The 24,033-nt window shown below is 37.0% G+C and overlaps 1 protein-coding gene across 1 annotated transcript in view; it reads right to left on the bottom strand.

The window, feature by feature from the left end:
- Positions 1 to 6,226: 6,226 nt before the first annotated feature.
- The window catches only part of DNAJC5B (DnaJ heat shock protein family (Hsp40) member C5 beta), a 64,288-nt gene continuing 46,481 nt past the window's right edge, over positions 6,227 to 24,033 (bottom strand). Inside the window, exon 5 of the mRNA XM_036031166.1 lies at positions 6,227 to 8,549. Within this exon, the coding sequence (XP_035887059.1) occupies positions 8,455 to 8,549 (95 nt within the window). The 3' untranslated portion in view covers positions 6,227 to 8,454. The remainder of the gene's footprint in view (positions 8,550 to 24,033) is intronic.

Here is a 24,033-nt window from a genome sequence, read left to right as displayed (position 1 = left end):
TTTCTTGTCATTCTATGTATGTCTGTGAATGACCATGAAATAAATTTTAGCAAGAAATCAAGTTTGAAAATACAGAATCTGTGAATAATGGAGGTCGACTGTATTTTTAAGTAAAACTAAATCCTCACTTATATGCCAAATCACTATATCAAAAGATTTTTTTAATTGTTATTTTATTACAGGTATCCCAATTTTTCCCACTTTGCCCTCCTCTGCCCAGGACACCCTCCCCACCCCTGCTCCCACAGTCAACCCCCACACTGTTAAAGCAATCCCCAGCTGCTCACCTCCTTTAAGGAGGTTAACAGGAGCCATTTGTATTATGGAGAGATGAGTGATAGGCCAGGTTACTTAACCTTTCTGTATTTTAGTTTCTTAGTTTGAAAAATGGGGAATGATAATAATGGCGATAGCACTTGTCCTATAAGTTGTTGTATTAAGTGAATATGTAAATATAAAATATATAAAACCAATATATATCTCTTAGAGAAGTATCAGATATGAAGCACTACAACTATTAGTTATTATTATTCATTTGACATATTTTTAATTTATGAAAGAACCATCTTTTTCAAATACAAATGTACCTATGATCCTAAAAGTCATCACTTTCCACCTTCTTTCAAATCTTTTAGTTTTGAGGAAGGAATGTGAGAGAAAGGTAAGAGAGAGCACTAAGAAAAGCAGAAAATAAGTAGGGAATGGATAATTTTTCTTTTATTTTAAAACTTTATCCTCTTATGACATGAATCTTTCAGGTAAAATTGTTGTGGTTAAAAATTAATATCCTAGTATACTATATATTGTGTTTAAAAATAAATTCCATGCCAACTACAATAAACTTTTGAAATGAAGGTATTTTATATGGAACTGTTATGCTAAAAATTTAATCAATATAGACAATATTTTTCATTGCCTGATGGCTCTCATTTGTTACTTTTTTTAAATATGTTTTATTGATTATGCTATTACAGTTGTCCCATTTCCCCCCCTTCATTCCCCTCCACTCTGCACCCCCCTCCCACCTGCATTTACCACTCCCCCCCACATTAGTTCTTGTCCTTAGGTCATACATATTAGTTTTTTGGCTTCTCCATTTCCCATACTACTCTTACCCTCCTCCTGTCTATTTTGTATCTACCATTTATGCTTCTTATTCTCTGTACCTTTTCCACCTTTCTCCCCCCTCCCCATCCCAGCTGATAACCCTCCATGTGATCTCCATTTCTCTGGGTCTGTTCCTGTTCTAGTTGTTTCCTTGGTTTGGTTTTGGCTTAGGTTTTTTTTGTTTTGTTTTGTTTTTTTTAGGTTTGGTTGTTGATAGTTTTGAGTTTGTTGTCATTTTACTGTTCTTATTTTTGACCTTCTTCTTTTTCTTAGATAAGTCCCTTTAACATTTCATATAATCAGGGCTTGGTGATGGTGAACTCCTTTAACTCCTTTGCCTTATCTGGGAAGCACTTTATCTCCCCTTCCATTCTAAATGATAGCTTTGCTGGATAGAGCAATCTTGGATGTAGTTTCTTGCCTTTCATGACTTCAAATACTTCTTTCCAGCCCCTTCTTGCCTGCAAGGTTTCTTTTGAGAAATCAGCTGCTAGTCTTATGGGAACTCCTTTGCAGGTAACTGTCTCCTTTTCCCTTGCTCCTTTTAAAATTCTCTTTTTATCTTTAATCTTGGGTAATGTAATTATGATGTGCCTTTGTGTGTGCTTCCTTGGATCTAACTTCTTTGGGACTCTCTGAGCTTCCTGGACTTCCTGGAAGTCTGTTTTTGTTGTTGTTGTTGTTGTTGTTTTGCCAGATTGAGGAAGTTCTTTCATTATTTTTTTCAAAGAAGTTTTCAATTTCTTGCTGTTCCTCTTCTCCTTCTGGCACCTCTATGATTTAGATGTTGGAATGTTTAAGGTTGTCCCAGAGGTTCCTAAGCCTCTCCTCATTTTTTCGAATTGTTCTTTCTTCATTCTGTTCTGGTTGAATATTTATTTCTTCGTTCAGGTCCAAGCTATTGATTTGAGTCCCAGTTTCCCTCCCATCACTGTTCCCTGTACATTTTCCTTTATTTCACTTTTCATAGTCTTTACCTTTTCCTCTGTTTTGTGACCATGCTCAACCATTTCTGTGAGCATTCTGATTACCAGTGTTTTGAACTCTGTATCTGATAAGTTGGGTATCTCTTCATCACTTAATATTTTTAGTATTTTTTATGGAGTTTCAGTCTGTTTTTTCGTTTGGGCCACCTGTTTTGTAGTAAGGGGCAGAGCCTTAGGTATTCACCAGGGTGGGGCAACCCATGTCCCTGAGTTGTGGTGCTGTATGTGATGGAAAGTTCCAAGAAGAAACAGTACTGCTTGTTCTGCTCTCCATCAGCTTTCAGTCACTTACTCTACTACCCACAAGCAAATTGGACTCTTCTGGTGCTGATTCCCAAGTGGGTAGGTTTGTGTATGTTCTAGGACCCCATGGGTCTCTCCAACAAACTCTCCTGTGAGGCTGGGAATTTCTCTTGCTGCCTTAAGACCCGCAGGTTTTTTCAGTCAGAGGTTTTGAGGCTTTATTTCCCCGTGCTGGAACCCTGGGTTGCATGACCTGTCTTGCTCCCATTTTTCCTCCCAGTTTATCCACATGCAAATGTGGGACTGCCTGGTCAGCCAGCCACCACCTCTCCTGCCCATGTCCTCCAGCTGGTGCCTTGCCATGAGTCCTCGTCACCCCGGCTGCCTATCTCCGTCCCTCCTGACGGTCTGGATGAGTGTTTTTTCTTTAGCTCCTTGGTTGTCGAACTGCCATACAGTTCAATTTTCTGGCAGTTCTGGTTGGTTTTTGCTTTTAAATTTGTTGTTGTCCTTTTGGTTGTGTGAGGAGGCAAAGTGTATCTACCTATGCCTCCATCTAGGCTGGAAGTCCCCTCTCGTTTGTTAGTTTTAAACTTAGATTAGTTTTAAAATATTGCTTTCTGAAATTATAATAAATACTCCTAAAAAATGACAGTTTAGTAAATAGTTAATGTATACATACATACAAATAGATTATTCTAAAACACTTTAGGAAAATGTTGAAATTTCATTATTAAAGTAAAAATCTGCCCTAAAAAACTTCCCCCAATTATTCTTCACCAGGAAGGAAAGTATGTTGTAGATGAAACTTTGAAAAAAGATGAATTTGGATATCTCAGGAGTGGAGAGACTTGGACATCAGAGCAGATTACTCACAAGTAAAAGGAGAAAAACATCCCTCACTAGGTAAGATTCCCTCTTTCTGGACCTGGGAACAAGGCTCTCAAGCATTGGAGAAGCTGATAACTGGATTTTCAGCTATTAGAAAACTCAATTGGCAGCCCAGTGGTGAGAAGAATGTGTTAACAGCTGTCTAATAACTGCTGATTTGATTCTAAGAATTTAGTTTTGCTTCTTGGGGACAACCCTAGAACCCTAAAAATTCCAAAAGGTTGTATCTCACTGAAGATGTTTACATATCCTTTTGGAAAAAGGCTTTTCTAAGAAATGGCATATGTTGTGAGAATTAATCAATTAACCAATAAGTACTTATTAGTTTCCTACTGTGTTTTTAGCACCATATAAAATACAGATGAGAGGTCTATTGATAGCTCTGGAAATCACTGCTAATTTGAGCCATCTATAATTTAGAAATGGATTTGTTTTACAGAAACTGGTTATCTAAGTATAGTCTAAATTGTTGGTTCTTCGTAGTCTAGAATTGCTCAGGAATAAAATGAAGTCTAATATGACAGGTGCTTAGGAAAGCTGCATGCTGAAAAAGGAGTGCTTTTGGAGATGATGATGAGGCTTTCTCTGCTTGGAGGACTGGTGCCCTGGAAATGCACAATTGTCTTTATATCAGTGAGAAGGGAGGGAAGGCTGTAGAAACTGTAATTGGGTCAGAGGTTTGATTGGGTTTCAAGCTAACATATTAATTTTCCCACTAATTCAATGCTAAGCCTCCCTAAAAGCAGGATTCTAGTAGCTTTTGCTTTTCTAGAAGTAGGGATTTCTCTTTTCTATGACAGGTTAATTTACTAATTTTACAAGTGTTCCCCAACTGTCTGTCCCATGTCAGGCACTGTTTTAATCACCAAGAATTCAGCAGGACACACAGACAAACAAAAATGTTTGTCCTTGTAGTGTGGGAGATAGACAATAATCATGATTAAAAGTATGTTGGTGGAAGGTACTAAGAGAGAAAAAATAGAGAAGGGGTAACGAAGGAAAATTATAATTCTAGGTAGGGTGACTGGTAAAGCCTATGGAGAAATGGCATTTAAGAAAAAAAATCCATGTTCTAAATTAATCTCACTCTGAATCAGAGCTGTAGTTTATTATGGCAGAAAAAAATTTACCTCAGCCAGGTTTTGAGAGTCTCTCCCTTTCCTTTGGTTAAGGGGCCTGCAAGGGTCTATGTCTCTGTCCTCCTGAATTTCAAGCCCCTTATCTTGCCTGTTTTTTTCCTAAGGTCTCAGTGTCCAACTTGTGTAACTCCTTTGAAGGGCCAGATGTGGGCACAGAAATCTTTCATATGGTTGCAAAGCTGTGACTACATTTTCTCACCTGAGTATCCAAGTGTTATCTCATCATAGAGGCTCTTCCCTGTAGGGGCACAAGTCTGGGCTACTCTGGGAACACTGCCCCGCTCCCCACCAAAAGAACTCCCAAACCCATCTTTAGTTTAGAGGCCACTCATGATGGGGGATACTTGTCCTCCTCAAATTTCAGCACACACCTTTCTAATGGCCCTTCTAACAGCCCAAGCTCCTCAACAAAAGCCTGGGTGGTTATTTTCCAGGTGTCTGACTACCTTTTTTTTTTAACTGTTAAGACTATGCTAACAAGAGAGTGACCTTTTTAAGATGAAACACTGTAGTAGAACCCTCATTCTTTTGAGTCTTCTAAACTACTAAGGACAAAACAAAATTAATGTTTTCATAAATTACCTTTCTATACATTCAAAGAATGAATGTGGTCACTGTAAATTATTTCTATTTGTTAATACACTCAGAGAATTATTTGAAAAGTATTTTTGGTCCCTCTTTGCCTATTAGCATTGTGATTATTTGTGTTTGAAGTGAGAGTGCAAAAGACATTCCTTTAAGAATATTCTGCTACCAGACTATTTCCAATCTCTTCCTCCCCATAAAATGCGGTAGATTTACAATAGTTCAGTTTATCTAGAAGACCAGTAAATGTTTTAAGGTATAAAGTTGACAGTGGTGAGCAGAGAGATTGAGAGACTAACAGAGAGAAATGAGAGTCAAATGGAAGAAAGGTAGGAGTTGAAAAGAGGAGGGGATACAGGAATGGAGATAGAGTACTGAGAAATAGGAAAGAGAAAGGGGCAATGGAGAAAATGAAGTTAAAGAGACTCAGGATGAAGGAGTGAATAAACAGAAATATAGAGTAAGAAGGACAATGGACAAACAAGTGAGGAGCACTGATTCAGTATTCAACTTCTGGAGGTCAGAAGTTTGTTTGACATGGTGTACTAAGCTAAAATCAAGGTAGTGACTGTGCTGTGTTTCTTCCTGGAGGCTCTAGAGGAGAATCCATTTACTTGAGGTTTTCAGCTATTAGAGGTTGCCTGAATACCCCGACTCATGGCCCCCCCTTCTCTTCCACCTTTGTCGTATCTCTGACCGTCCTTGGATCTTCAATTGCATTTTCCTGACCATTCTCTATAGTGACGTCTCTCCTCCACAGCCAGGTAGTGTTCTCCATTTTCAAGGACCCATGTGATTAGATTGAGCCCACTTGGGTAATCCAGTATAATCTTCCTATCTCAAGGTTCTTAATAATCACATTTGCAAAGTCCTTTTTACCACCAAGAGGTGATATATTCATAGCTTCTGGGGATTAGAACATGTACATCTTGGGCCATTATTACCATAGGTAATACCAAGGTATCTACCACAGAGATTATACAGCCTTAATTGGAACTCTCTTCATACATCAGAAGTTCAAGCAGTGCATTGCCAGGTAAGTGTGTTTCCAGGCTAGGCCACGTCAAATGTGTTTTAGCCTATGTATCATTTGAAATAGAATGTCATTTATTCTCAAAAAATTAAGAAATGTATATTTTGGTAAATAAAAATGTGTATTTTTAATATTCTAATGTAAGATGGCAAAGGATGAATGAATGACCTATGAAACTTTATGTGAAACCTCCTATTCTAGTAGCCTGGAGGCCAGGATCAGGTAGGGAGCCACTGAAGTGGGTGGTTCATTTGAGCCTGCATGAACCAGGGCCATGCAACCATTGCTAAAGGTCACGGGCAACATGTACCTTATTTCCTTGATGTTTCTCTGTTAAGACACTTGTGAGTCCAGAATAACTGCTGGTGATTCCAGATGACAGCACCTGTTGACTCCCACGGATGTTTAAGTGGCCCCTCCTCAGATTAAGAGTTGATCCTTGCGTCTGTGTGTATTAATTTCCTCAGGATATTCTGTGAAATTAATTTCCTCATTTATAGGCATCCATGTGCTTGCATTTGCCATACATCATTGTAACTAGAAACTAGTCGTTTGTGGGAAATATTGGTCAGGACCCACTCAGGAATTTAATTTCACCATCTGACTTTGAATCTAATTCATGCCCTGTTCTCATCTTAGACACTCTTGCACCAGCTCTCTGGACAAGCTGGAAGTGGAAGTAAAACATTTCATGTGACAGAGAAAAATGAGGTCTAGGAGAGAAAGAGATGAGCTTTGTTATGTGCAGATTGTTACTCAAAAATAGGCCTGACCTTTGCTTTCAGTCCTTGGGAAGGAAATGTAGTGGATCCAATTATCCACAGGTGGGGCTATTTGTCTCAAGTTCTGAGCTCTTCATTGGGACTGATAGTATTGGGTATCTTCATGAGTCTTGTTTGGTGAGAGTTTATATACATAAGAAGTTCACATTACATTTTTCTGTGTGTACCAACATATACAAATAGGTGCAAGACTGCTATATTTGCTAAACACTGACTTTTCAGAGTTCTTTCACCTTACCACTTTCACATGGTCTTATTGAAGATGACAGCAGATATGAAAACAGAGTCATAGAGAGATTAACCATATTATTCTCATCTTAGTTGGTCAAAGGGCTAATTAGCGGGAACTTAAATTAGAAAGTTTCTTAACTTTTATACCAGGGCTCTTTCTACTTGATTATTTTGATTAAAAAAAAAAAAGAAGAAAAATCCAGCAACTCAAGAGTTAGAGCAGAGTTTTAATAACATCAGAACAGTTAGAGGTATCACACCAACTTCCACAAAGTATATTTACCTCAATTAACTATAATTTGGTGGTAGGGGAATAAGAAAGAAAGAAAAAAGAAAATGGCATTTCATAATATCATATAAAACATAACAAGGTCTTGAAAAATGCAATGTTATATAAGGATCTAAGAAAGACCTGGAAAAACAAGCACTCTTGTTGCTGTACTATTCAGAAATAGCACATTGATTCCACCACATAATGAATATTAGGATCAAATAAATAAATGCAAAGATGACCTCTAAAGTTAAATGTTTAACATGCATGAAGATAAACATTTTCTGGCCAATGTAATTAATCCCACCAAAAATGGGATAAACAATATGCCTTTCAATTTAGGCTATAGAATTTAGAATTCTACCCTTTACCTCATGGTTTGTTTGTTTTTTTTTTCTTTAGTCAAGCTAACCTAGGCCAGTTGTGAAGAAATTATTTTTGCTTAAAAATTGTCAACACATTGTTTGGGACTGATTTGGGCTCAGAATGATTTTCTGGATCATTTATAACATTTAACCAAGTTGGAGTTCTGGTTTTTGTGTTTTTTTTATGCACATCTAAAAGCACACAAGAAACATGTTTCTTTCTGGTTTTACTTGTCAGTTTCAGTAAATTAAAACTTTTAATCTTTCAAAAATATGCTTTAAAACAATATGGTTTGGTTTTTTACTTAATAATTTCTTTCTTCCCCTTGAAATATTTCTGTAGCCATATTGAATATTGACAAGGAAAAATCTCTACACATGAAACATGCCTCCTAAATTCTAATGTATATTATGCTGATGATACTTATGGCAGATATGATTATTGTATTTAGTTACATGGATGAAAAGTGGCCTCTGTTTTGGAATACTATTTTAGTATGTAAGGAATGAGGTCTGGCTCACATAAAGGGCAGGCTCACAAAGCCTGCCCAGTGCCACTGTCTTACCTCATGCAAGAAGCATAAAACAATTCTTCAGGCCTTTATTTGCTGAAATGGAATGTTTCGTTAGGAATTCTACTCAAAGAGTAAGTCTGCATACTGGGAAAGTTATGTAGGGAAAGTTATCTTTCCCTGACCTAAAAATAAAGTACAAATGTGGAAAAGTTCACAGCATCCCATGCCCCATATCCTCTCCCCATGACCATCTGGAGACATGGTTGAACCAAGAGGAAGTACTGTGGACCCTCCAAGGGCTCAGTATTAAGAGTCTGTGCAATAACTTCGAGCTCCTTCTCTGATAAGCTGTGTTTTCTCATTTGCATTTGTAGGCTGGAGAACAACTGGAAAGTCCAAATCTAAAAATAAACAAAGCAAAGCAATAAGCACCCTCCTATCATACTATGTTTTCTTTAATTGGTCAAGTGGTGTATATTTTAATTGAAATGATGATTGGCAAATCAGTACAATGCATAAGCTATTGAGGACTTCAGCAGGGAGGAGACACTGTCTTTACTCTTCATTTAAGTTCCATCAGTTGTAGAAATATAAAACCAAAGTGCTGAACTCAGCTTTCAGTTTGAGGCAATTGATGAACTTGGTTTAGTTTTTACCATCTTGTGGGAATGAGAATAGGCCCACTATACATGTCATATAGACTATAGTATATAATTATATGAAAAATGCCCCCTAGATTAGTGCTGTGCATAAGTGCATATAAGGCCCTGGTTGGGAGAGAGATCAAAACCAAGAGTTTGCTTAGGTGAAGAGTCTAATAGGAAGCTCCCTACATAAACCTAATACCTAAAAGGTTATGGTCTCTTTAAATCACCATACTTCTAATCTACAAGGAAATTTGTTAGTCTTGAGTTTTGGTGTTGAATTGAGGGAAGAAAGAGTTCCCCTAAAAAATGTTTAGTGGCAAGCCAATGAGCAGACAAATTGATGGACCAAATTTATAATACCTGTGTATTCTAAGAAAGCTCAGCTGATAATTTCATTTAAAATGGCCCAGTGTAAGATGTGCTCCCAAGGAACTAGCAGAAATGAATGGCCCCACCAAACTAGGCCTCAAAGAATCACTAAAAATTTTAAGAAACATGACCTCATAGTAAAAGCAAATAGGAGGGATAAGAAATAGGATACAGGAGGAGAAGAAGGAGAAGAAGGTTGGAGAGGAGGAGTGGGGGTGAGAGAGAGAGAGAGAGAGTACATGAGTGCTCTTGAGGAAAAAGTACACATAGAAACAATACATACTGAGCGAGAGCCAGTAGGAATAACAGAAGGCCAAATCAGACCCAGAAAGACTTCAAATCCTGTACTCACTGGATACAGAATATATTAAAAAGAGATTTGTTTTTTAAATGATAAAATAAATTTTGAAATTAATAAAAAATAACTTCTAGTGATTAAAACATCCAAAGTTCTGAAAACTTTATGAATGGGTTTAACAGTTAAAGAGAGAATTAGTGAAATGAAAGACATCTGAGGAGGTGAATCATAATGTAACACAGAGAAACAAACAAGCAGAATAAAAGAGGTTAAAAGACATGAAGAATATAATGATTAGGTCTAACTTATATCTAATAAGACTCTCATAAAGAAATGAAGAGTAGAGGCATATTTAAAGATATAATGGCTGAAAATTTCCTAGAGCTGATGAAAGACATCAATCCACAGGTTTAAGAACCAGCCAGGACAAATTAAAAAGAAACTTGTATTTAAAGCATCTTACTAACATTGAAGAATACCAAAGACAATGGTTTTAAAAGCAGTCTTACTTTGCAATAGTAAACATGGTAGCTACAAGCTATGGCATTTTATTTTCAGTATGCTAAAAGAAGATATCTATCAATCTAAATTTGTTGACAAAACCTATTATTGTTACATTTATTTTTTAAAGCATGATATATGAGTATTTTCAGACAATAAAAACAGAAATAGTGGCATCAGTAGACAAAATTTAAAAGCTATAATTCAAGCAGAAATTGTTACCATATTGAAAATTTATGTTGTAAAAAGAAATGACTAGTAAAGAAAATGATAGATATGTGTGTAAAACTAAATTACTATTGACTATATAAAGCAAGAATAATAATTCATGAGGTTTAAAATAAAGATAAAACTAGACTAAATGATAGTGTATAAATCAAAATAAAGATGATCAGAGTTAAAGTGCTATAAAGTTCTAGTATTTTCAAGAGGGGGTAAAGATAAAAATTAACTTTAAACTTTGATAACTTAAGTATACTTGATAAATGTCTAGGGTACCCCTAAAAGAATGAACAGAGAATAGAATTTTAAAACTGAAGGGGAGAAATAAATGGAATATAAAAGAATATATTCTATCAATACAAAAGAAAGAAAAGGGAAACAAAAAGTAGTAAAGTGATAATTATAATAAGAGGATATATGTGTGTGTGTGTGTGTATACACACACACACACATATATATATCCTGTTGTGTGCCCAGCATTGTTCTCAGCACTTTATGTACATTAATTTGCTTAATAACAACACTACAAGGCAGAGTTATTATTATAGCTACTTTATGGTAATGGAAACTAAAGCAAAGAGTGCTTCAAGTAGTTATACAGTTACTACCTAGTTACACAGGTAGTAATATAATTTGGTATTCAAACCTAGTCAGTATTTCTTAGAGTTTGTTCTCTTAAAGACTATGCTATACTATCTCTCGCAAAAGAATAAGTTGGTATTAAAAATTAAAAAAAAAAACGATTATAAGAAATACAAGGGACTTAATAATCTGTTTAAAAGAAAAATAGTATCAGACTGAAAACACATGAAAGAACATAAGGACAAAATAGTTGAGAATTAAAGGATGACACATTTACCACACAAATACTAACAAAAATAAAGCTAATATATATTTAAACAGACAAAAAACACACAAGATAAAAAGCATTACCAAAGGTTAACTATATAATAATAAAATGTTCAGTGCACCAAATAGCTATAAAAATTCTAAACTCATATACATTAATAACATAGCCTCAAAATATATGAAGCAAAAATGAACAGAACTTTAAGAGAAATAGAAAATCCATTATCACAGTGGAGGATTTGAATGCTTCTCTCAGTAACTGACTAATGAAGCAAGGGAAAATTTTTTATGAATATAAAGAATTTAAAAAATATAATGTTATGTCTGCTGTCCCCCACCCCCAAAAATTATATGTTGAAGTTCTAACCATCAGTACCTCAGAATGTGACCATATTTGAAGAGAGAGTCTTAAAGAGTTAATTAAGTTAAAATGAAGTCCCCTGGATGGTGCTTAATCTAATGACGTCCTTATAAGAATAAGATATTAAGACACAGACACAGAGGGAAGATGATGTGAAGACACAGGGAGAAAATGACCATCTTACATGCCAAGAGGAGAGGCCTCAGAGGAAACCAACCCTACAGCACCTTAATCTTTAACTTCTAACCTTCAGAATTTTGAGAGAATAAATATAGCAGCTCTAGCAAACTAATACATATGACAATTTGGCTTGTTTAATAGTCATATGTGGAACAGTTAACCTAATAAAAGCAGAATGTACTGTTTTGAAGTAATGTGTTTTGAACATTTATAAAATTTAAGTTCTAGTCTATAAAGCAATCCTCAAGACATTTCAAAGTATTCTGTCTACATTCTCTAGTCACAACATAGTTAAGTTAGATATAAACAACAATAAAGAACCTGGAAAACTTGCACAGGTTTACAAATTAAGACATGTATAAGCCTAAGTTATAGCTCAAAGAAAAAATCATAATGGAAGTTAGAAAATATTTAAAACTCAGATTATTAGAATAACATAAGAATGTGTGTGTGTGTGTGTGTGTGTGTGTGTGTGAAGCCAGACTGGTACTTTCAGGAAAATTTATAGCCTAATAGCATACTATAAGGAAAGAAGAAAGGCTTGAACATTCAAAGGTATAAAAAGTGGGAAAAAAAGAAGTATAAAAGTAGGAAGTTAGAAAATTAATGACAGAATAAATTAAGATAAATAACAAAGAAAAAATGAAGTAGAAACAAATATATAAGAGAATCAATAAAACCAAAAGTTATTCATCTGAGAAGAGTAAAATTTTCAAATCTCTGGCAAGCATGGCTAAAAAGAAAGCAGAAATAACCAATGTAAGGACTAAAAATGGGACAGTAATGCAGATTCTACAGATGCATAAAAAGTAATAAGAGGAAATTTTGAAGAACCATTTTTTAATAAAGAAGAAATGATCCTTAAATGCTATATAAACATTAAATACATTGAATCAATATTTTCAATCCTCATGCAAGGATATATTTTTTTATTTTAGAGAGAGAGAGAGAAATATCAATGTGAGAAACAGTGATTGGTACACACCCCAACTAGGAATCAGACTTGCAACCTACATATGTGCCCTGACTGGGGATCGAGCCCACAAACTTTTGGTGTACAGGACAATGCTCCAACCAACTGAGCCACCCAGCCAGGGCCATTGAATCAATAATTTAAAATTTCTACAGTCTCACTGTCCAGAAGTCTCCACAAAATCCTGTAGAAAGAAATAAATCCAGTAATACATTTTGGGTTTATCTCAGGAATATAAGATTGTTTTAAGGTTAGAAAACCAATTCATGTAATTCTTCACATAAACAGGCTAAAGTAGAAAAATCATGGCCATCTCGATTGATGAAAAATGATTTGATAAAATTTCACACCCATCATATCAAATTCTGACAAACTAGGAATAGAAAGACAACTTTCTTAACCTGCTCAAAAACCTACAGCAAACCTTATGATTTTGATGCAATCTTGAAAGCATCTTTTCTTCAACATTTCACTAGTGGTCTCAGAAAACACAGAAAGGCAAGAAAAAGAAATGGTAAAGGATGGGAAGAATGAATTAAAACTATCACTATAGATAAATAATTAGAAATACAGTTTAGCTAGTTTCTTAGGTTCCAAATCAATGTTTTTTTTCAAAATCAACATTTAAAAAGTATATTTTTATATACCAAAAAAAGTAGAAACTAATATTTATACCATTTATTTATTTATAATTATTAAAATGTTTAAAATATTCATGAATAAATGTCACCAAAGATATGTAAGATTGTCTTTCATGAAAGCCAATAAAGAGACCTAAATAAATGGATATACAATGTCCTGTATTAGAAAACTCACATTTTAAAAGATGTCACTTGTACCTAACTGATCTACAGAGTCACTGCAATTCTAAGGAAGATCCCAAAGTTTTGTTTAATGAACTTCTGTTAAAGAACTTTACAAAGCTGATTGTGAAATTCATATGGAAAAGCAAAAAGCCAAGGATAATGAGACTCTTCTGAACAAAAAATTAAGAAGGCTTGATAAAAGTATTCTTAGGAATTTTTTCCTAAGATTCCAATAACAATAAGATTCCTAGATTAGGAATTCTTATACATGGGTCTCATATTGCATACAGATAGACAAAATGATCAATGAACCAGAACAGAAAGCCCAGAAACTACTCCACACATACAGCTAATATACACCAAAATCAAGTGTAGAAGTCAGTATGCTGGGGCAGTCATTTTTTATATGGGAAAAAAAAATTGGAATCCTATACATACCATATGCAAAAATCAATTCTAGGTGATTAAATATGTAAATGTGAAAAACAAAATTATAGAACCTCGAGAAGACCATATAGACCACCTTTATATTCTTGGGATAGGGAACCATTTCTTAATCAAAACACAAAAATTACTAAACATAAATGCAAATTTTGATATTATGACTACATTAAAATTAAGAACTTTGGCTTATCAAAAGACTCCATAAAAAGTGAAACATCAAGCATAAACTAGGAGATGGTATTTTAAACAAATATAATCAACACAGTTAATGCCAAATATTTAAAAAAATCAGTAAGTAAGGGTCAGATGACATAATAAAAATATGCAAAAGATATGAATAGGCCCTGGCTGGCGTAGCTCAGTGGACTGAGCGCGGGCTGTGAACCAAAATGTCACAGATTCGATTCCCAGCCAGGGTACATGCCTGGGTTGCAGGCCATGACCCCCAGCAACCACACATTGATGTTTCTCTCTCTCTTTCTCCCTTCCTTCCCTCTCTAAAATAAATAAATAAATAAATAAATAAAATCTTTTTAAAAATGTTAAAAAAAAAGATATGAACAGGCACTTCATTGCAGAATAAATCCAAATGACAAAAACACATATCAAAAGCTGTCCAGCTTTACTAGTAATAAAAGAGCTAAAAATGAGAACCACAATGGTATACCATTTCCCAGCCACCAGGCTGGGCACATCTGGTGATGTCAAGTCTTGGCAAGAATGTGGAATAACAGAAATGCCCATGAACTGTTAGTGGGAATGGAAATTAGTGCTACAATTCTGCAAAACAATTTGGCCTTATCTAATAAGTTGTAGATATGCATTCCCTTTGATTAAGGTATTTTACTCCTGTATATATATGTACCTAGAAAATTCTAGCATTTATGCTGTGGGAGAGATGTATAAGAACATTCATAACAGCACTGTTAGTAGTGGCAAAAAGAAAAGTGAAACTACCCAAATATCCATTAGCAGTAAAATAAATTATGGATGTTATTACAGAAGAATATTATACAATATTGAAAATGAATGAAAGATAGTGCATGTCTCTCAGAAATATGATATTGAGTTAAAAAAAAGGCAAAAAGAGGGATAATTGATTAGTATAAGTTCATTCATTTGAGTTAAAAAATATGCAAAACTGACTTCCAGTCCAATTGGTGCCATGGGTAAACAGGGTTCACCTCCTCACACAACCACATCAAAATTACAGCTAAAATATAGAGCAACCATCACTCAGAACTATCAGAAAAAAGAGTTGAATGGAAGTCTGCCAGCTATGGAATTAAAGAAACCACCTCCATCCAGACTGTTAGGAGGGGTGGAGATGTGGAACATGCTGGTCCCACATCCACATGTACTGGATAAAAATTCAGAAGGGATATCTTGGGAGTGAGGAGTCCCAGCCCCTCAGCCAAGGGTTCCAGTGCCAGGAAGATAAGTCCCCATACCTTCTGGCTGCAAAAACTAGTGGGGATTCAGTTGGTGGGAGAAATTACTGAAGTCCCAAGCAGTTCTCCTTAAAGAACCCATACATGGACTTATTCTGACTCACTCCCTCTGAGTTCCTGTACCAGGGTAGCAGCCTGAAAAGTACCAGTTGCATACAGGGAGGAAATGAAGTGTCTGGTATCAAAGCAGTAGCTGGGGAATAGCTTCCTCCCAGACAAAAAGGCAAGCAGAAGCCATTACACCTTTTCTGAGGCCTCTCCTCACAGAGCCACAGAGTCAGCAGGTGGGTGCCATATCTGAGATTCCATCAAACTTGCTAACACTGTATGCCCTGCCCTGGAGATCCCCTGAGAATCCATCAGATCCAAAATACACACTCACCCAAAATGTTAACTGTGACTTTTCTATATGAATGGCTGGTCTAGGCTCATGCTTTACAACTTCCTAAATCCTTATCAGACAAACAATAGCTGGCTGCAGTAAGCCCCCAGCCTTCAAATAACTTGCTAAGTGGCCCCAGGCATGGCACTAGCAGCAGGCAGCCTAGATTCACAGCTTGGCTTTGCCTGGGGACCTCCAAGCCCAGAAGTAGCAGCCATCCCAGATTGCATTATAGGTCATGCAGGATGGCCCTGGACAAACCCAGGTGGGAGCTGACATTGGCCCGCTTCACTCAGGAAACCCCAGGGCCTGCACACTTCGTGGACAGCTACAAGCTATGTCAGAGCACCACCACCTGGCCCCTTCACAGCTGATCCTCCACAGAGGGTGAAGGTTGTGGTCAGTGGTCACAGCCAGTCTTTGCAACTAACTGGCCTAGATAAATTTCTCCCATTGATCTGCCAACAGCAATCAAGGCTCAACTACAAGAGGAGGGCATCCTTAGCCAATATGAAGGGCACACCTCAAATAAACAGCTTGGGTGATATAGGAGGCTGTGCCATTGGACCCTACAGGACACCTACTACATTAGGCTACACTACCAAGACACAGAGTCAAAGCAGCTCTACCTAATATATAGAAACAACACAGGGAAGCTGCCAAAATGAGGAGACAAAGAAACGTGGTCCATATGAAAGAACAGGTGAAAACTGAAAAAGAACTAAACAAAATAGAGATCAGCAATCTATCAGATGCAGAGTTCAAAACTAGTTATCAAGGAATTTAGTGAGGACCTCAACAACAATAACAAAGATCCAGTCAGAAATGAAGGATACACTAATTGAAATAAAGAACAATTTACAGGGAAACAACAGTAGAGTAGATGAAACTGAGAACCAATTCAATAATTTGGAACGTAAGGAAGCAAGAAAAAAAAATCAGAACAAGAAGAAAAAAGATTTTAAAAAATGAGGATAGTGTAAGCAGCCTCTGGGACAACTTCACACATTCCAACATTCACATCATAGAGGTTCCAGAAGGAGAAAAGAGAGAGGAAGAAATTGGAAATCTATTTGAAAAAATAATGAAAGAAAACTTCCCTAATTTGGTAAAGGAAATAGACATGCAAGTTCAGGAAGCACAGAGAGTCCCAAACAAGATGGATACAAACAGGACCACACCAGGACACATCATAATTAAAATGCCACAGGTTAAAGATAAAGAGAGAACCTTAAAAGCAGCAAGACAAAAGCTGTTTAGTTACCTACAGGGGAGTTCCCATGAGTCTATCAGATGATTTCTCAAAAGAAATTTTGCAGGATAGAAAGGATTGGCAAGAAATATTCAGTCATGAAAAGCAGGGACCTACAGCCAAGATTGCTTTAACCAGCAAAAAATGTCATTTAAAATCAAAGAGCAGATAAAGTGCTTTCCAAACAGGAAAAAAGCTAAAGGAATTCACCATCACCAAACCATTACTATATGAAATATTAAAGGGTCTTAAGGAAAAAGATCAAACCTATGAACAATAAAATTACTATAAATAAATAATCTGATCTTGGGGAAGATGGCAGGGTTGTTGGAGGGAGCATAATCTTCTTCCCCTGTGCATGGGAGAGAAACTAGCCCATCTGCTGAGGAACAGAGCAAGGGGCCAACGATATTGCAACATTTATGAAAACAGGACATTGAAAATTATAGTGGACATTGAAAAACCAGACGGTAAGGAGACAGCTTCAGGATAAGGGCCCAGGGATCAGTGAGGGGACCAGAGAAGTTGCAGCCCCCAGGCTGGGGTGCTCCCGGGTCTGCCTCAGGGCACCCAGGAGAGCAGAGTCATCGCTCCCTTCCTGGAAAACTAGGACTGGGGCGGGGGGGGGGGGGGGGGGGGTTGTTGCTTGAAGGCACAGAGAAGGGAGTGAGACTGAGGGACAATCATGCAGGGGCTGCAAACACCCACACATAGCCCTGGGAAGAGTAAGTGCCCCAGCCTGTGTGACCAAGGGCAGCCTGGCCATGCACCCGTGCCCCCAACTCAGTGAGAGTGTGGTTTTGTGGATGACCCAGACCCCACAACCCTGAACAAGGGAAGGGCACAGGCATTCTCAGGTTTCTGGAGCCTGTGATGGTGAACTTGGGGAAGCACACGCCCCTTCGAGATTCCTGACTCTTATACTATAAACCCAGAAAAGACGCTGTGCTTCGAGGGTTCCTGGAGCCCACAGCAGGGAAATTGGGGAAAGGACACAACCCTCTTGATCCCCGGAGCTTGCACCATGGTCCGGAAGCATCAGATTGGCTTTGGGGAGAGCACTCCTAGGGGCAGTACTCAAGAGACTGACTGAGTTCTGACTGGGAAGGGTGAAAAGCATTCCAATCACCCCTCAGCCTGCTGAAGCCAGTGAGACCAGAAAAACTGGTTTCCCCAGTTAGAAAGCAACAAGAGGGTTTTTTTTGACTGTTGTTGTTTGATTGTTTGATTTCATCTTGTTTTTTTAAGTAACTTTTTATTTTTTAATTCTTATTATTTTTATATCTCTTAATTCCTTATGTTTCTCTTCCTTTCCTCCTAGTGCTATTCCTTCCACTCCAAATTTGTCTCTCCTGCATTCCGTCTTCTGCTTCCCCCACCTTTTTTTTTTGAGCCTTCAAGTTACTGCAAATTTGTATTATCTTTTTCTCACTTTTCTGACATTTTTTATTTTAATAGTATTTTGGTATTCTTTTTCTTTCTGTATAATCTTCTTTGCTTGGCTGGTTATACTGTCATTTGATAAGTTCCCCCTGTTACCTCATTCACAGTATGTTGATAATTTACTGTCCTTCATTTGTGTTCCATTAGTATACCTCTCAAGGTTCTATACTCCTTATTCTTGTTATCTAGATCTCATAGATTCTGCCACATGATTGTTGCTTTAATATTACTGTAAATAAGATGTATTTCATATAATTGTAAATACTACACAATACCCTTCCCAGATCTCAGCCCACTTCGTAATTTCCTGAACTCTATTATTGTAGGGGTTATCTCTATTCTTTTACACACTACTCCTATTTACTATTCTTTATTCCCACCCTACCTCAGAATCTGACCTCCCACACCCGCACAGCTTTCTACATCCAACTAACAATCCTTTCGTCCCCAATAAGAGTCTTATCTTCTTTCCATCCTTTCTAAAATGTGGCTAGTGGGGTGGAAGATCACAGTTAACACTATACCTAGCCAAAGGATCTCCCATCTCTTCTCTACTGGCTGCTACTGTAAATATCATAGAATACTGTCTTGCTGTCTTAAACCATTTTGCCTTTCTCCTCCAACTGATCACAAAAAAGAGTAGGGGGAAGCTGTGAACACAAGGACACCCGAAGGAGACTGCACCACTGAATCTCACAGGCATTCTACCACAGAAGTTCACACCATAAACACAGGGAACCAGAACAGATCAATTTAAGAAACAGAGGCTAACAAGAAGAGTCTCACGAACAATGAGAAGACAAAGAAACAATCCCCAAATGAAGGGAAAGGAGGAAGCCTCAGAAAGAATGCTAAATGAAATAGAGGCAACTCAACTATCAGATATTAAGTTCTAAACAATGATTATCAGGAAGCTCAATGAGCTCACAATGAGCTACCAGAAATTACAGGGAAGCTACAATGAACTCACTGCAAACTATATCAACATGAAAAGGGAAATAAAAACTATCAACAAGAGCCAAGAGGAAATGAAGAATACAATTTCTGAACTGAAGAACACAGTAGAAGGAATCAAAAGCAGGCTCAATGAAGTAGAAGATTGGATCAGCGAATTGGAGGACAAAGCAGAAAACACCACCCAGAAAGAGCAAGAAAAGGAAAAGAGGCTCAGAAAGAATGAAGAGGGATTAAGGGAAGTGCAAGACAACATGAAACATAATAATATCTGTATCATAGGGATACCAGAAGGAGAAGAAGAAGAGCAAGGGATAGAAAACATATTTGAAAAAGTTATAGTGGAAAACTTCCCTAATTTGGTGAGAGAAAAAGTCACACAAATCCAGGAAACACAGAGAGTCCCAATCAAGAGGAACCCGAGGCCCATCTCAAGATGCATCATAATTAAAATGGCAAAATTTCAAGACAAAGAAAGAATATTAAAGGAAGCAAGGGAGAAACAGGAAGTAACATACAAGGGAGCCCCAATAAGGCTATCGGCAGACTTCTCAATGGAAACACTCCAAGCCAGGGGAGAATGGCAAGAAATATTCCAAGTAATGAGAACCAGAGGCCTGCAACCAAGGCTACTTTACCCAGCAAGTCTCTCAATCAAGATAGAAAGCCAAATAAGGAGCTTCCCAGACAAAAGAAGTCTAAAAGAATACACCTCCACCAAACCAGCTATGCAAGAGATGGTAAAGGGACTGCTTTAAGGAAAGGAAGGAAAAGAGAAAGAGAGAGAGAGGAACACACATATATAAATGACAATGAATAAGTACCTATCAATACTAACTTTAAACATAAATGGATTAAATGCTCCAATCATAAGACATAGAATAGCTGAATGGATAACAAAACATTACCCACACATATGCTGCCTACAAGAGACCCACCTCAACATAAAAGACATGCACAGGCTGAAAGTGAAGTGCTGGAAACAAATTTTCCAAGCAAATGGACAGGAAAAAAAAAAGCCGGGGTAGCAATACTCATATCAGACAAAATAGACTTCCAAAAAAGGGCCATAAAGAGAGACCCAGAAAATCACTACATAATACTCAAGGGAAGAATCCACCAAGAAGACATAAATATTGTAAATATATATGCACCCAACATAGGAGCACCCAAATACATAAAGAAAATCTTAGAGGACTTCAAGAAAGATATTGACAGCAACACAATTATAGTTGGGGATTTTAACACCCCACTGTCAAAAATGGATAGATCTTCCAAACAAAATATCAACAAAGATATTGTGGCATTGAACAATACCCTACATGAAATGTACTTAACTGATATATACAGAGCCCTCCATCCCAAAGAAGCTAAATACACATTCTTTTCAAATGTACACGGAACCTTTTCAAAGATAGACCACATGATAGGGCACAAAACAAGCCTCAACAATTTCAAGAAAATTGAAATCATACCAAGCATTTTCTCAGATCACAAGGGACTGAAACTAGAAACCAACCCCAAGGGAAAAAATGCAAAACACTCAAAATCATGGAGATTGAATAGCATGCTATTAAACAATGAATGGGTCAATAATGAAATTAGGGAAGAAATCAAAAGGTTTCTGGAAACAAATGAAAATGAACTCACAACAACCCAAAACTTTTGGGACACAGTGAAGGCAGTCCCAAGAGGGAAGTTCATAGCGATACAGGCATACCTAAAAAAAAATAGAAATATTTCAAACAAACAACCTAACCCTACATCTACAAGAACTCAAGGAACAACAACAAAGACAGCCCAGAGCAAGTAGAAGGAAAAAAAATAACCAAGATTAGAGCAGAATTAAAAGACATCGAGACTAAAAGCATAATTCTAAGGATCAACGAATCCAGGAGCTGGTTCTTTGAAAAGATAAACAAAATTGACAAGCCTCTAAGCAGGCTCATCAAGAAAAAAAGAGAGAAGACCCAAATAAACACAATCAGAAATGAAAGAGGAGAGATTACAACTGATACCACAGAAATACAAAGGGTTATAAGAAATTACTATGAAGAACTGTATGTCAAGAAATTTGAAAACCTAGGTGAAATGGACACATTTCTAGAAAAATATAATCTTCCAAAACTCAATGAAAAAGAAGCAGAAAGCCTGAACAAACCAGTAACAGCAAAACAAATTGAAGCAGCAATCAAAAAACACCAAACACACAAAAGCCCTGGGCCAGATGGTTTCACAGGATAATTCTACAAGGGAAGAGCTAAGAATTCATCTCACAGGAGAATTCATTTAAGGAAGAGCTAACCCCTATCCTTCACAGACTATTCCAAAATATCTGAAAAGATGGAAGCCTCCCAAACTCTTTTTATGAGGCCAACATCATCTTAATTCAAAAACCAGATAAAGACACAACAAAGAAAGAAAACTCCAGGCCAATATCACCAATGAACATTGACGCTAAAATCCTCAACAAAATACTGGCAAACCACATCCAAAAATACATTAAAAAGATCATACACCATGACCAAGTGGGATTCATTCCAGGGATGCAAGGATGGTACAATATCTGCAAATCAGTAAATGTAATACATCACATAAACAAAAGCAAAGACAAAAATCACATGATCACATCAATAGATGCAGAAAAAGCATTTGATAAGGTCCAGTACCCGTTTATGATAAAAACTCTGCAAAATGGGAATAGAGGGAGCATTCCTCAACATAATAAAGGCCATATATGAGAGACCTACAGCCAACATCATACTCAGTAGGCAAAAATTAAAATTTTTTCCACTAAGATCAGGAACAAGACAGCACTGTCCACTCTTACCACTTCTATTTAATATAGTACTGGAAGTTTTAGCCACAGTGATCAGACAAGAAAAAGAAATAAAAGGCATCCAAATCAGAAAGGAAGAAACAAAACTGTCACTGTTTGCAGATGACATGATAATGTACATAGAAAATCCTATAGACTCAGGGGAAAAAACTGATTAACCTAATAAATGCATTTGGCAAAACAGTGGGATACAAAGTCAATATCCAGAAATCAAAGGGATTTCTGTACACCAACAATGAAACAGCAGAAGCAGAAATCAAGAAAAAAATCCCATTTGAAATAGCAAAAAGAAAAATAAAATATCTAGGAATAAACCTAACCAAAGAGGTAAAAGACCTGTATTCAGAAAAGTACATAACACTGAGGAAAGAAATCAAGGAAGACACAAACAAATGGAAACATATACCGTGTTCATGGATTGGAAGAATTAATATCATCAAAATGTCCATACTGCCCAAAGCAATTCACAGATTCGATGCAATACCTATTAAACTACCAGTGGCTTATTTCACAGACATAGAACAAACACTTCAAAAATTTATATGGAACCATAAACAGCCCCAAATAGCTGCTGCGATTTTGAGAAGCAAAAGTAAAATAGGAGGGATCACAATACCTGACACTAAACTATACTAAAAGGCCACTGTAATCAAAACAGCCTGGTACTGGCATAAAAACAGGCACATGGACCAATGGAACAGAACAGAGAGCCCAGAAATAAACCCAAGTCTCTATGGTCAATTAATATTTGACAAAGGAGGCAGCAACATAAAATGGAGTAAAAATAGCCTCTTTAACAAATGGTGTTGGGAGAACTGGACAGCTATGTGCAAAAAAATGAAACCTGAGCACCAACTTACACCTTACACAAAAATAAATTCAAGGTCGACAAAAGACTTAAATATAAGCCGTGACACCATTAAAGTCCTAGAGGAGAACGTACGTAGGAAAATTTCAGGTATTTCACACAGAAACTTTTTTACTGACATGTCCTCTAGAGCAAGGGACATAAAGGAAAGAATAAACAAATGGGACCTCATCAAAATAAAAAGCTTCTGCACAGCTAAAGAAAACAGTATCAAAATAAAAAGAGAACCAACTGTATGGGAAAACATATTTGCCAATGATACCTCAGACAAGGGTTTAATCTCCAAAATATATAAAGAACTTACATGACTCCACTCTAAGAAGACAAGCAACCCAATTAAAAAATGGACAAAAGGACCTGAGCAGACACTTCTCCAAGGAGGACATACAGAGGATTCAGGGACACATGAAAAGATGCTCAGTATCACTAGCTATCAGAGAGATGCAAATTAAAACCACAATGAGATACCACTTCACACCAGTCAGAATGGCCATAATAAACAAAGCAACAAACAACAAGTATTGGAGAGGTTGTGGAGAAAAAGCGGACCCTAGTGCACTGTTGGTGGGACTGCAGACTGGTACAACCACTATGGAAAACAGTATGGAACTTCCTCAGAAAACTAAAAATGCATCTGCCCTTTGACCCAGCAATTCCACTGCTGGGACTATATCCTAAGAACCCTAAAACACCAATACAGAAGAACCTTTGCACCCCAATGTTCATAGCAGCACAATTTACAATAGCTAAGTGCTGGATGCAACCTAGATGCCCATCAGGAAATGAGTGGATCAAAAAACTATGGTACATTTACACAATGGAATTCTATGCAGCAGAAAGAAAGAAGGAACTCCTACCCTTTGCAACAGCATGGATGGAACTGGAAAGTATTATGCTAAGCGAAATAAGCCAGGCAGTGAAAGACAAATACCATATAATCTCACCTTTAACAGGAACATAAACAACAAAACAAAGAAATAAGCAAAATATAATCAAACACACTGAAACAGAGGACAGGCTGACAGTGACCAGAGGGGAGAGAAGAG

The sequence above is a fragment of the Phyllostomus discolor genome, chromosome 7 (genome assembly GCF_004126475.2).
Source record: "Phyllostomus discolor isolate MPI-MPIP mPhyDis1 chromosome 7, mPhyDis1.pri.v3, whole genome shotgun sequence".
In the NCBI taxonomy this organism is placed as follows: Eukaryota; Metazoa; Chordata; class Mammalia; order Chiroptera; family Phyllostomidae; genus Phyllostomus; species Phyllostomus discolor.
The sequence above is the reverse complement of the archived record's forward strand: the minus strand, read 5'-3'. Positions and strand labels throughout refer to the sequence as shown.